This window comes from Camelina sativa, chromosome 11, assembly GCF_030686135.1.
Source record: "Camelina sativa cultivar CO46 ecotype springtype chromosome 11, ASM3068613v1".
NCBI classification, from domain to species: Eukaryota; Viridiplantae; Streptophyta; class Magnoliopsida; order Brassicales; family Brassicaceae; genus Camelina; species Camelina sativa.
Genome location: NC_141890.1, coordinates 11771273 through 11784716, shown reverse-complemented (window position 1 = coordinate 11784716; position 13444 = coordinate 11771273). Strand labels below are relative to the sequence as shown.

Below are 13444 nucleotides of genomic sequence, written 5' to 3'. Positions count from 1 at the left end.
ACTAACAATCACATTTAGAAGTTGTAAAATCGTGTTTATTGTAGTGAACCTTTTTCTGTAATCTAGATTAGTCAGATGAAGGTAAATAATCGAAGTATCTCTAGTAATCATGTAACTTGTATTTTTCGTTCTCTTCGTCTCAATTCATAATTCAGCTTTTTCTCTTAATCTGTAGATGATCTGTAATGGAACTAATCTTAGTACTTGAATACACCAAGACGTTTTCTATTGTTTATTGTCTTTTTAAGAATTCGAAATAACTCATACTATCAGGAAGCTGTTTACTCGCAAGCCAATAGGATCAAAAGTAGAAACCTTTTGAAGAACCTGAGTTTGGAAACAAAAATTATTGGCAAAGGGGGACTTATTAGAATTGAATGCATATCAAGCAGCCCTGATGGATTGAGTCTAGATGATCCCTTATACCAAGAAAAAAAAGCCCAAGATACTTGCTTTTTAACCTCGAGGGACAAAGCTCAGGTTGGTGGTCATTGGCTCGTAAGATAGGCATGACTTCAAAATTTAATATCTGGTGCAGGATTCTGAGATAGTGTCAGTAGAAGAGAGCTTATCAGGGAGAATCACTGTAACAACAACAACAACAACAGAAGCAAAAGTCAAGTGAGTTCAAAAAGTGTAAAGCTGTCACGGAGAGTACTAGTAGTAGTATGGTATAGATATTAGATACAACCGTGTGAAACCATGATCCAAGTTTTAATTGAATAAGAGAAGATAAGAGTGATATGTGTAAAATTACAAGTCATTTAGATCAAAAAGTAGTGGTGAATGAAGAATGATATTGCAAAACCTATGTAGTTTAGTAAGAAATTAAAATAAGAATGATAAAGGAAAAATTGTTGTTTACATTGCATATATAAGGGATTACATTTCGTGTTGCAACACAAGGTTTTACTTTAGCATTGTTGATCGATCGATCTGTTGCTTAATAATAAATCACCAATCTTTGAAATTTTCATGGAAAGGCCTAACTTGGAGAATGCGCGGGAAAGGGAGAGAGGGAAAAACCAATACTTTCTTTTCCGTCATTGTATTTCTAAAATGTTTTAATTTTGACCCACTTCTTTTTCTCTATGAACCGGAAACTAAATCATTCCTGGCTTCATCGTCGGGTATTAAATTACTCTTCTTCACACGCACACACCGGTGGTCTCTTCGTATTTCCGATTTCGTCGCCTCCACCGTTTTAAGGTATTGTGATACTATTACTGATACTGAACCGCGAATGTGGCTGGGTTAATAAGTGGGTCTCCATCAAAATCCGACTTTTACTTATTTGGTATGATGATTTTGGCTTTGTACGATAATCCCAAAGATCTTTTTTTTTTTTTTTAAATTGGGTATCCCTTAAGTATATTCAGTTTGATTTCTGGCAATCTGTTTGTAATTAGTGTGATGTTTTGTAGATTTAGATACTGTAACTTGAGAAATCTTGGGCCACGGACTTGTTTCTTATTCAATTGGTGATTTGCATGTATGGTTTTGTGCCTAGTTGAATCAAAGATGTTACTAGTCTACAAGAGAGTCTTCTTTAATGGGTGTTGTGTATCCTTTTTCTCTGTTTAGATTGCTTCAGACTTGTTTGTGATTGATTAATCTTGTGGCTTTAGAGAATTGGCTTTTTAACTTAGTGATTGATTATTATGGCTAAGTAACTTATTGTGGTTTTGCTTCTGTGTTACACTCTTCTGAATCCTTTTTCTTTTGTCTCATCGGATTGGTTTTCCCGTAGAGCCAAGGTGGCAAAATCGTTTGAAGAACAAAAAGACAATGGAATGCAACAAGGAGGAAGCTATAAAGGCAATGGATATTGCCAAGAGGAAAATTGCGGAGAATGATTACAACGGGGCGAAAAAGGTAGCAACCAAGGCTCAGAATCTGTATCCAAAGCTTGATGGGTTGAAACAAGTTATGATGTTGATCGATGTTTATATCTCGGCTGGAAACAAAATCATTGGAGGAGACCTTGATTGGTATGCGATTCTTGGTGTTGATCCGTTGGCTGATGAGGATGTAGTTAAGAAACAATATAAGAGGCTAGCTCTTTTGCTTCATCCTGACAAGAACAAGTGTGAAGGCGCAGAGGGTGCGTTTAAGCTTGTTTTGGCTGCTTGGTGTCTATTATCTGATAAGGTTAAGAGAATTGCTTATGATCAGAAAAGGAAGCTCAACGAAGTTAAACCAAAAAGGAGTCGGAAGCAGAAACAACCACCAAAGAAACCACCTAACCAGCCTAAACAGCCACCAAATCAGCCTAAACAGTCCCCACAGCAGCGGAAACAGCCACCAAACCAACAGAAACAGCCACCAAACCAGCCAAAGCAACCACCAAACCAGCCAAAGCAACCACCAAACCAGCCGAAGCAACCACCAAACCAGCCGAAACAACCACCAAACCAGCCAAGTTCTAGCGGTAGATCTAGAAGCAATAAGCCCACTTCAAAAGTCAGTACCTTTTGGACAATGTGCAACAAATGCAGGGCAGAATATGAGTATGTGAGGGTTTTTTTCCTTAACAAGTCCGTGCTTTGTCGAAATTGCCGTGGGACGTTTAAGGCAACTGAGAAAGAGAAAACAGCAACTGAGAAAGAGGAAGCACGGCAAGCAACAAACAAGAACACAAATGGTGCTTCTTCTTGTGGGAAAGACTCTTCTTTATCAACAATGGGTAGTTTCAAGAGCGGAAATGTTGCAAATAAAGCAGAAGAAAGAGGGAAAAGAGAGGTCAGGGAGTCAGAAGAAGCTACAAGAGGAATTTCAAATTCTGAAGTAGAGGAGAGGGTTTTTAAGAAGCTTAGGACAGATGACTATGCAGAGGCAAGTAGTGGAATCAAGGTGTGAAGTAAGAACAATTGACATTTAGAAGTTTAACAACAATCACAGCTTTTTTTTTTTATGATTAGAGTTATATTTTGCATCTAGACTACGAAGGAAGGAAAACGTACAGTGGAACAAAGTCAGTTCTTCCTTCTGTCATCTTCAATGTTTGATCTATGAAATGTCATAACCCTTTTTTGGTTTTTTGTTGTTATATGTATGTGTGCTTTACTGCTGCTAGCCTGCTACGTATAAATTGGTTTAGTTCGAATTTATCTACGGTTTACGAAGAATTTGACCGGAATTGGTTCACTTAAATTGGTTACGTTTCCAATTTTTGGTAAAGATATTTCCTTTTTTTCGTCCCTTCATTCTCATAAGTTTTCACTTTTACCCCCAAAATAATTAAAAGATAAGATTTAGTCTCCTACTTGGGGTCATATATCACTGGTAAATCGGGATATTCGTTAAAAATCCCAATTGTTTTTTCCCCTTTCTTCCTTTTTTTTGGGTTCTTTCCTTTCTCGCGTTTCTCTAGGGTTAGGGTTTGACGAACGGGTTCGACGCGTTTAGCTTCAATTCGCCGTCGAAGAAGCCATAATCTGGTGCGTAATTATCGATTTTTTTTATCTGTTTCCGATTGGTTTTTTCGTTTTCTGTTTCGTTTTCTCGATTTTTTCATCTTTTCGCTTGTAATTTGTTTTTTTTTTCGGGTTTGGTGATTTTCACAAACTTTTGCATCTTTCAGATCTGCTCTACGTTTTCTCGTTCGTTTGTGACGGATTCACCAACTTTTGCATCTTTCAGTTCAAATTTTCATGTAGAATTGGCTTGATTCTCTCTAATTTAGCTCTATGGCGATTGAAGTTTTTCGATTTCTATGTTTTTTTTTCCTTTTTCTGGATGCGTGGGCTTAGTTAGGAACTGGGTCGTTTACATGATTCTCAAAGTCACACTATTTTCCTGCCAAAGGAGCTTTTTTTTTTTTTTCTTATTCATGATTCATGTCATTGTGTTGCCCTTGCTCTCATTTAGAGTATGTGAATGTGTTTCCTTTAATGCCAGTTATTCTGAGTATTCGTCATTGAGTTATGTTGATGATTACCCATTCCTTTCAGATTCCTGAAGAGCTTACATTTTTTTAGTTTTGACGATAGAGATTAAGATCCCTCTTTGCTAGTATCAAACTTCAGTTGCTGGGAACACAACGTGACCAGGTATAAATCTCAGCTCATGGATTTAGCAAAATTAGTTACATCTATTAGATTTCTACCTTTTCATTTGTTTTGTACATTCATTTGTTTCATTGGTTCTACTTTTACTAGACCTGGTTTGAAAGATAGCAATGGCTGGAGTATTAGCTGGAGATTGTTCATACGGGGAGAGTGGCATTTCATCTTACTCCAAGAATTCTAATGAAAAGCAGGACGAGGTTTCCCGCTGGTATTTTGGAAGAAAAGAAATTGAAGAAAACTCTCCGTCGAGGTTGGATAGTATTGACTTAAAGAAGGAAACATATTTCCGCAAGTCATACTGTACTTTTCTGCAGGACTTAGGCATGAGATTGAAAGTGTAAGTATAATATTCTGGCCTATATATTTCAGCTTTATGCGTTGCGTTTTCCATTTGTTTGATTACTTCTTGCGAGCTTGGTCTAGGACATGATAGTTTCTCCAACCATGATAACTGCCTCTATTTTGCTTATAGTATTATAGTGATCCCCTTACATGTAGATTCCATATGATCGAATTCTGAATATTTTAGTACTTGATGTCATAGATAGAGCATGAATAATCTTGTCAAGTTATTGGCAGTTTGGCAACAAAAACGTGAAACTGGTAGGTTCATCTTGGGTTATATATCTAGATTTTGGTGCTTTTTCGATTTGATTACTTCTTGCGGGCTTTGTCTAGAGCATGATAGATCCTCCAACCATTACACTTTACTTGTAGGTTTTGTAGATCAAAATTTTGAAACTATATAGAATTTGATGGGGTAGATGTCAGTTAGGTTATGGTAATCTAGTTACAGCTATTGGCATCAAAAAGGTGAAACTGGTGATTTCACTTGGGTTGCATATCCCACTATATGCAAAATTTAGTATATAGTGGTGAACAAAGTATTCGGTGTGAATTGTCTTCATATAGACATGGTTTCACCTGCATTGATAGCTTTCACTTTTGGCTCTCTCAATGAAAGTGGCTAATATATTTTTTCTTATACAGTCCTCAGGTTACAATAGCTACAGCAATAATATTCTGTCACCGATTCTTCATTCGCCAGTCACATGCTAGGAATGACAGAAGGGTGAGTATAATTTCTTTGCACCGGATGTAGTTGAATACTTGTAGACATGGGCGTACTCTTTGTTGTTCGAGCCAGTCTGCTGGTGTCTTGTTTGCATGAATTTGTAGCGTTGAGATAGTTCCTTGTCCTTGGTGTCTATTTACACTCATTGTCTCCATCTCTCTGCCAGTTTACTTTGTATATATAGAAGGAAAACTAGCTGATGCAGTAGATGAATGTACACTGACTTCGTTTGATGATTTTTGCCATGATATATATTAAGCGTTCTTGGTATTAATGCATCTAGTTCTTTGTACATATTTATCCTTCTAGAGATTAGAGCAGAACAGTATTAAGATTATTACTGAGTCCTCTTTCCTTGTTTTTCTCCCTGCACACCCAGACGATTGCTACAGTCTGCATGTTCCTTGCTGGAAAAGTTGAAGAAACTCCAAGGCCGTTAAAAGATGTTATTGTTGTCTCTTATGAGATAATACACAAGAAGGATCCTACTACTGCACAGAAGATCAAGCAAAAGGTTCGAATACTTCTAAACCTTCTCTACTCCATTGCTTCCTGTTAAGTTAGTAAAAGTGAATTCGCACTTTTTTTCTTGCATATTCTATTTCACGATGACAGTAATTTTGTACGAACCCTAGGATTGTGCTTGCATGTTTGTGAACAATCCTCTTCTGCTAATTGCAGGAAGTATATGAGCAACAAAAAGAGCTTATACTTAGTGGAGAAAAGATTGTACTTTCTACGCTGGGGTTTGATTTCAATGTTCATCATCCGTATAAACCTCTTGTAGAAGCGATAAAGAAGTTTAAGGTCGCACAGAATGCTCTGGCCCAAGTTGCATGGAATTTTGTTAACGATGGGTACGTTAAAAGTCTGTTTCCTTGAAAAGCTTCAGATAGATCTATCTGCCTTGTATTTTCGTCTTCATACAATAAAAAGATGCTTGCAGTCTGCGGACGTCACTATGCCTGCAATTTAAGCCTCACCACATTGCGGCGGGAGCAATTTTTCTTGCTGCGAAGTTCCTTAAAGTGAAATTACCATCAGATGGAGAGAAGGTTTGGTGGCAAGAATTTAACGTCACACCTCGACAACTGGAGGGTGAGAGAACTATCTTTATCATCGAATTAATTTTATGAGACTGTTTTCACCGTTTCTGTTTGACTTCTATTCGTTATTTTGGATCTGATGCTAAGTGCTACTGTCTTTTGTATACTGCAGACGTTAGCAACCAAATGCTTGAGCTGTATGAGCAAAACCGTGTTCCTGCATCTCAAGGAAGCGAAGTCGAAAGTAGTGTAGGTGGAGGATCAGCTCATCATGTTGGGTCTAGGCCAATATCAGCACGCCCAACTCATGAACATTCTAATTCTGATAATCATGGGGGTTTGTCAAAAGCTACACAAAACCGGAGCAATGATAATGGGAGTGGTGAGGCGGGTAGTGTCATTACCGAGCAGAAGGGGGAAAGAGATACAGAAACGAAAGATAGCCTGCGTACTGAAAATCATCCAGCACATAAGGCTAAGTCGGGAGTTGAGGCACCTGGGAAGGAAAAAACAGAGAAAGCAGGTGCACAGCTTCCAGAAGATGATAAATCTAGAGTTGTTGATACAGGTGATGCCCCGGTCAGCCAGTCCCCAAAAGACTTAAAATTGCTTAGGGATAAGGTGAAGGCTGCTAAACTAGAGGCCAAGAAGTTCCAAGGTGAAAGGACGAAGAAAAAGGATTTGGTGGATGATGATGACTTGATCGAAAGAGAACTGGAAGACGTGGAATTAGCTGTTGAGGATGACAAAGATATACAAAACAAGAGCTCCGAAATTAATCGTACAGAACATGGCGAGATTCTTGATAGAAAGCACTTGGTGGGGGGCAATACTGAGGAAGGTGAAATGGTAGATGATGTTTCTTCAACAATGCCAAGCCGGAAGAGAAAAATGGGAAGCCCCTGTGAAAAACAGTTAGGAGAAGGAAAGAGGCGACAAAATAACAGTGAGAATGTTGAAGAAGGTCACAAGACAAACTGAGGAGGAAGTAGTCATAGTCATGTTGACCAATAGCCAAGAAGACACTCCCAAGAGAGGTAAAAATGATCTCTCTTTGGTTTATTACTTTCTCATGGGTCTACAAGAGATATTTGGCAACTTTGAATCCCAACCATGGTGCGAAACAAGCTCATTGTATTTACGATGTTGGTTATATCTTCTTTTTCTGTTTCTTGGAACGTGTATCCAACAGATGAGAAACTAAATCAGGTTTCCATCCATGAGAGACCATCCCATAGGACTATATAAGGAACTCTATTGTTTGCATTCCCTTTGTATAATGTAGGGAAGACAAGAATTTTTGACAGAAGTTATTTAGAGCCAAGTCAATACTTAAGTTTTGATAACATTAGGAAACAGAGGGGTCAACTGATTTGTCAATGTACATTAGGGAACGAGGTGATTTTGTAACTTTTTGTTTTATATTAAGATTAAAAAAGTCCACCTCTTTCCAACTTCCGATTGTCAATTTGTCATTATTGGTTTCTGAATGTATCGGTTAGCTTCTTGACCATTCCGGTCATCTACAAAAATCAGGCGGATTTTTGTCAAATTAAGAGCCGAATAGTATAATAAAAAAATTCAAAACAGACCTGTAAGAAAATCAAAACAAATAAATTGCTAGTTTTGAGTTTTCAATCAAATTTTATGTACTGGTTAACTTACTCAAAATCTGAAATTGGTTCGGTTATTATTCATTATCTAAAGGCCGACCTAAAGAAGAAACAACAAAAGACCTAAAAACCCTCTCTCCTCTTCTTCTTCGCGCTGCTCTCTCTCTCTCGTCGTCGTCGGCGGCAGATTAAACTCGCTATCATATATATCGTTCCGACACTGTTTGCAAACATTTCAATTAGAACAACAACAACAACAAAACAAAGGTCATCTTTTTCTTCTCTTAGAATCATATTAGTTTCGGAATCCCCCCTTCAATTCTACAGTTGCAAGAACAAGCTCTTTCAAAACCATATAATGTAAGTATTGGGTTTCCCAAATAAACTCTTCTTTCTTTTGGGTGTTAAGCTGAGGTTTCGTAGAAACCAATCAATGTTAGAAACTCATCTTCTTCTTTCTTTTGTAAAAAAAAAAAAAAAAAATCCAGGTCGAGGATATGCGTTAAGAATTTGCCCAAACATGTGAAAGAGGATCAACTTCGAGATGTCTTTTCACAGAAAGGAGAAATCACTGACGCCAAATTGATGCGTTCCATGTAATACTTCTACTACTACTATATCCAAATTCGATCCTTCTCACGTCGTGCCTTTATTGATTGGTTTAATTTGAATCCCTCTCTGTTTTTTTTGGTTTGCAGTGATGGTAAGAGTAGACAATTTGCTTTTATTGGATATCGTAGTGCTGACGAAGCTCAAGAAGCTATTAAGTATTTCAACAAGTCTTTTCTTGATACTTCTCGTATCTTTGTTGAGGTTTGTACTTTGAAAACTTACGCTCTGTTTTCACCTGTGTGTACTAGTTTGAATCTGTAATTTAGATTCATTCTCCTTTGGCTTTATAGATTGCTCATAAAGTCGGAGATGAGAACGCTCCTCGTCCATGGAGTCGTATTTCTCGTAAGAAAGAAGAGAAAGTTAATGAGGATTTTGAAAAATCGTCTAGTGAACTTTTAAACAGTGGTAATGCTAAAGGAGGCAAACAGAGGAAACCTGAGGTTGATGATCCTGAGTTCCAGGAATTTCTTGAGGTTCATCAGAGGGGTAAGTCGAAAATCTGGTCCAATGACGTGTCCATTCCTCCTGCCCCTGAACAAACCGTTAAAGAGAAGGTCTTGGTGAAGAAAGCCGATGAGCCAATGGTTTCCAATGGTGCTGAGCCTAACAAAGTTAAAAGATCATCTGATATTGAAAAGGCTGAAGAGAGCAACGCTGTAGCTCCCACTGATGATGTTTCTGATATGGATTACTTCAAGAGTAGGATTAAGAAAAATCTGTCGGATTCGGACAGTGATAGTGAAACTGATAGTAGTGAAGATGAAGATGAAGCTGATGATGATGATCTTGGGGGGAATGATGATGGTAAAGCTGGTGAAGATGGTCATGATGCTGATATTCGTAATTTTCCTATTGATGGAGATTTTGAAGCTGATGGAGTTGATAAAGATGATGATGGCGATGCCATGGAAGTAGAAGCTGATGGCAAGGGGGCTCAAGAATTTAAAGCTGACAGTGATGATGTTCTTGACACTGGTCGCCTTTTCGTCCGTAACCTGCCGTACACTGCAACGTACGGGATTGTCTTGTTCATCTTCTGCTGTTTTTATATACCCTGATTTCTGTTTATCTATCTGTTATTAATCTTATACATCTTTGATTGTTGTCAATAATCTCATGCAATAGAGAAGAAGAGCTTATGGAACATTTTAGCGAATTTGGTGAGATATCAGAAGTCCATCTTGTTCTTGACAAGGAGACGAAAAGGTCCAAAGGAATTGCCTACATCCTTTACCCGATTCCGGAATGTGCGGCAAGGTATTATTCATGTCAAAAAGTAGCCTTATGCTGATTTTTGCTGTTGGTTACCCCTTGAGGTCTGAGTAATTGCTTTGCAAGAAGTAGCCTTATGTTGATTTTGTTGCTGTAAGTTACCCCTTGAGGTCTGAATAATTGCTTTTCAAGAAGTAGCCTTATGTTGATCTCTAGCTGTTAGTTCAGGTTTTTAAACATTTGATGGTGATGCAGGGCAATGGAGGAATTAGATAACTCAATTTTCCAGGGCCGGTTGTTGCATATTTTGCCAGCCAAGCACCGTGAAACGTCTGATAAACAAGTGTCAGTGGCCTACCCTTTCTAAGTTTCGATCTTTCAACTTGTGATATTTTTGTGAACCAGATTTTCCATTAGTTGTTTAACATGGCCCTGCTCAACAGGAATGACACTTCTAACCTGCCAAAAACATTCAAGCAAAAGAGAGAGGAACAAAGAAAGGCATCGGAAGCTGGTGGAAATACAAAGGCTTGGAATAGTTTATTCATGCGACCCGATACTGTACGTTTTTCTTGTTTAAAGAATGCATCCGTTAATGTTTATTAAATCTAGCTTTTAGTTGCTTCATGTTTTTTTTCCTTTTCCCTTTTGTGTTGTAGATTCTAGAAAACATAGTCAGGGTGTATGGTGTAAGCAAAAGTGAGTTACTTGACCGTGAAGCTGAAGATCCTGCTGTGCGCCTTGCTTTGGGAGAAACAAAAGTGATTGCGGAGACCAAAGAAGCCCTTGCTAAAGCTGGAGTAAATGTTACCTCTTTGGAAGAATTTGCTACAGGGAATGGTGATGAGAAGAACCGAAGCAAACATATCCTCTTAGTAAAGAATTTGCCATTTGCTTCCACTGAAAAGGAACTGGCTCAAATGTTTGGAAAATTTGGAAGTCTAGACAAAATTGTCCTCCCTCCGACGAAGACGATGGCCTTGGTATCTTTCTTTCCATGTGTGCTACTTCAATATATTGGACAGATAGTTAATTGCTCTCTAACCTGCTCTGACTCACATGACCTACAGGTTGTTTTCCTTGAGCCGGCTGAGGCACGTGCAGCAATTAAGGGAATGGCATACAAGCGTTACATGTAAGCTTTAAAATTAACTTTAATGTTTATTAAACCAAGAGTGGAAGAACAACTTCTGTATAAAATGTCTACAATCCGTTAGGCTTTCCCCAAAGTGCGCTTCTTGGGGATAAATGATCATGCTAGTCAAAACCAAACTGCTTCATCACATTTTTCCTATTGTTACAGAGATGGCCCCTTGTATCTGGAGTGGGCTCCTGCAAATATTCTTGAGTCTGATAACAATGAAAAGAAGAGTGATGATGTTGGAGAAAATGATGTGAGAAGAGTCAACTTGGAGCAGCAGGTTGAAATCGATCCAGATGTAACTGAGGTATGTCCAGTTATGATAGATGTGAACCGTTATGAAATTATATGTTTTTTTTGGAGTGGATATGAGCTAGCCGAACTGAAAAGTAATTGAGAAAATCTTGATTAGCTTTAGGAAACTAAATTAGATTTTACCTTGTGGCGTTATATACGGGTTTAGTACTACCTTGTGGCGTTATATACGGGTTTAGTACTATCTTGTAAGTTTCAGGTGAGGTACTATATAATTATGTTTATCGGCGTTATATATATCTGTTTTCTGATCAATTTTGTAGACAAATATAGTTCTATCTTTTAAATTGGTCTGTTCGTAACATTTCCTTTAAATAATGCATTATATTTTCAGTCAAATGTTCTTCATGTTAAGAATCTGAACTTCAAGACAACTGATGAGAGTTTGAAGAAGCATTTGACTAAACTGGTGAAGCAGGGAAAGATTCTGAGTGTCAAGGTAAGTTCCTGTTCGTTACTGACACATGATGTGCACATAATTGTGAGTCTAATCTTTTATTTTCCATGATAAGCAGATTATAAAGCATGTAAAGAATGGGAAGACTCTTTCACGCGGTTATGGTTTTGTAGAATTCGACTCTGTAGAGACAGCCACCAGTGTCTACAGAGATCTACAGGTATATAATAATTAAGTCTCTTCGAAACTTAAAAGTTGAATGGAGTTGATGAAGTACAGTGACACTTTCTTCTTTGGCAGGGGACTGTTCTGGATAGGCATGCTTTGAACTTGAGATTCTGCGAAAACAAGCAGAGTGACAAGGTTGGAAAAGATTCAGGCAAGGACAAAACTTCGACAAAGTTACATGTGAAAAATGTAGCTTTTGAGGCAACCAAGAATGAACTAAAACAGCTCTTCAGTCCATTTGGACAGGTACACACTTATCTCAGGATATAGAATGATGTTATGGGGACAGCTTATTAGTTCTATTATACAAACCATGAACACATACTGCCATTCTCGTACACGTCTGTGCAATGGCTGAAGTTTTGCTCATTTTGTTAGAGAAACTACAAGAGGATGAAACGATAACTCTTTTGTATTGGAACAATATAGAAATTATGTGCAAACAAGTTGAATTTGGATAATATTTTTTCAGAAGAATCTAACAATATTCCTGATTCTTGTTTATGCAGATAAAGAGTCTGAGGCTTCCAAAGAAGAATATGGGGCAATATGCTGGTTATGCTTTTGTTGAATTCGTGACAAAGCAAGAAGCCTTAAACGCTAAAAGAGCATTGGCCAGCACCCATTTCTACGGACGCCATTTGGTAAGTCTTGTTTTGTACTCTTGTCTCATCTCTGAAGCCTGTTTGTACATTTGGCATCCTTGGGATCCGATCTCGACTCATCTATCTCTGCCCTTCTTTTCAGGTGCTCGAGTGGGCCAAAGATGACAATAGCATGGAAGCGATCAGAAAGCGTTCTGCTGCCAAGATGGACCAAGAAAACGATAATGCAAAAAGAAGGAAAAGCATGAAAGTTGTTGATGAAAGCAGCATTAAGTTTGAGAGAATAGCTGAGTAGGAGACCCTTCCTCTATAGTTTGGTGTTATTTATATGAGTCGCTTACTGTGATTGTTCTCCATGGGTTTAAATTTTGCTCTCTAGTCTTAATATACTTCTTTCAACAGAGTTTAATTATAGAAGAAATCTTTTCAAATGAATCAGTTCACAAGACTGAATAACATTAGCAAAAAAACGAGTAGTAAGATGATCAAATATGTAAACTTTGAAGTTGGAGGCGATCCACAGCATCTTTGGCAGCTTGCTGAGCTCTGAATTTGGCCCTGCGCTTCCTAGAAGCTTTGAGCATCATGTCCTTGAGACGCTCAGGCTGGCCTCTCACAAAATCTTCATTTCTGAACTCCAGTACCCCAGAACCAGCCTTCTTCTTGACTCTTCTAAACCCGTAATAGCTGAGCTCGGAGAGAAACTCAACAGAGTTTGCCGCAATTGAATTTTAAAAGAATCTTACTGCGGATTCTCTCCTCCTGGCTACAAATGACGAAGCCGTTGTTGCGTTTGCTCCACGAGATCAATGGATCCGACGAAGGATCCTCCACAAGTTCGTATATCTTGACGTAGAACGAACCCATCAATCCATTTGGGTATTTTTCAGCCATCCCGAAAGAGAATCCTCAACCCTAAACAAACTCTCAGAATGTCGAAATATTTTGCTTACTAGAATTGGATCCGTGTTAGAGCACGGGTTGAAATTTCTTCTATTTATTTTGTAATTTTTATTTAAATCACTATATATGTGATTGTTTTATTTGTTTTAAAAGTATTTTTTTGGATAAAACATTATGCCATGAAATCATGTTCTGAATATGACTTATGAAATAATATCTATTTT

General features: G+C 38.0%; 3 protein-coding genes and 1 pseudogene across 6 annotated transcripts; 3 read left to right on the top strand and 1 right to left on the bottom strand.

Annotated features, from left to right (window-relative positions):
- The first annotated feature begins 1074 nt into the window (after positions 1–1074).
- Positions 1075–3049, top strand: LOC104723085 (uncharacterized). Of its 2 annotated transcripts, none has more exons than XM_010441380.3 (2): positions 1075–1209; positions 1751–3049. In XM_010441380.3, exon 2 carries the CDS (start codon positions 1789–1791, stop codon positions 2857–2859), a length of 1071 nt encoding a protein of 356 aa, XP_010439682.2. In that variant the 5' UTR covers positions 1075–1209; positions 1751–1788; the 3' UTR covers positions 2860–3049. The 2 variants fall into 2 exon arrangements, with proteins under 2 accessions (XP_010439682.2, XP_019088194.2); XM_019232649.2 differs by having other exon boundaries at positions 1151–1297.
- Positions 3050–3303: 254 nt separating this feature from the next.
- On the top strand, positions 3304–7645 carry LOC104723086 (cyclin-T1-4). 3 transcript variants are annotated; one of them, XM_019232647.2, is made up of 8 exons: positions 3304–3440; positions 3954–4052; positions 4161–4407; positions 5061–5142; positions 5525–5659; positions 5827–6002; positions 6092–6243; positions 6364–7645. In XM_019232647.2, the coding sequence occupies exons 3-8, from the start codon at positions 4181–4183 to the stop codon at positions 7170–7172; spliced, it is 1581 nt and encodes a 526-aa protein (XP_019088192.2). In that variant the 5' UTR covers positions 3304–3440; positions 3954–4052; positions 4161–4180; the 3' UTR covers positions 7173–7645. The 3 variants fall into 3 exon arrangements, with proteins under 3 accessions (XP_019088192.2, XP_019088193.2, XP_087326986.1); XM_019232648.2 differs by having other exon boundaries at positions 3308–3440; positions 3981–4052; XM_087470860.1 differs by having other exon boundaries at positions 3318–3440; positions 3584–4052.
- A 174-nt stretch (positions 7646–7819) lies between these two features.
- Positions 7820–12748, top strand: LOC104723080 (uncharacterized). Its single transcript, XM_087470859.1, has 15 exons — positions 7820–8164; positions 8293–8400; positions 8503–8617; positions 8707–9431; positions 9545–9676; positions 9887–9976; positions 10075–10192; positions 10291–10614; positions 10702–10766; positions 10935–11079; positions 11422–11526; positions 11603–11704; positions 11785–11958; positions 12222–12356; positions 12460–12748. Coding segments are annotated over exons 1-15 (2493 nt in total). The 5' UTR covers positions 7820–8162; the 3' UTR covers positions 12613–12748.
- Positions 12705–13297, bottom strand: LOC104723081 (heat stress transcription factor A-4a-like; annotated as a pseudogene).
- Between the last annotated feature and the right edge of the window lie 147 nt (positions 13298–13444).

Bases quoted from the DNA above. Each gene is read 5' to 3' on its own strand.
- LOC104723085 (XM_010441380.3), top strand. From the start codon at position 1,789: ATGGAATGCAACAAGGAGGAAGCTATAAAGGCAATGGATATTGCCAAG.
- LOC104723086 (XM_019232647.2), top strand. From the start codon at position 4,181: ATGGCTGGAGTATTAGCTGGAGATTGTTCATACGGGGAGAGTGGCATT. The intron at 5,143-5,524 runs GTGAGTATAATT...CTGCACACCCAG, and splicing joins ATGCTAGGAATGACAGAAGG to ACGATTGCTACAGTCTGCAT. The intron at 5,660-5,826 runs GTTCGAATACTT...TGCTAATTGCAG, and splicing joins CACAGAAGATCAAGCAAAAG to GAAGTATATGAGCAACAAAA.
- LOC104723080 (XM_087470859.1), top strand. The intron at 9,432-9,544 runs GTACGGGATTGT...CTCATGCAATAG, and splicing joins AACCTGCCGTACACTGCAAC to AGAAGAAGAGCTTATGGAAC. The intron at 11,527-11,602 runs GTAAGTTCCTGT...CATGATAAGCAG, and splicing joins GAAAGATTCTGAGTGTCAAG to ATTATAAAGCATGTAAAGAA.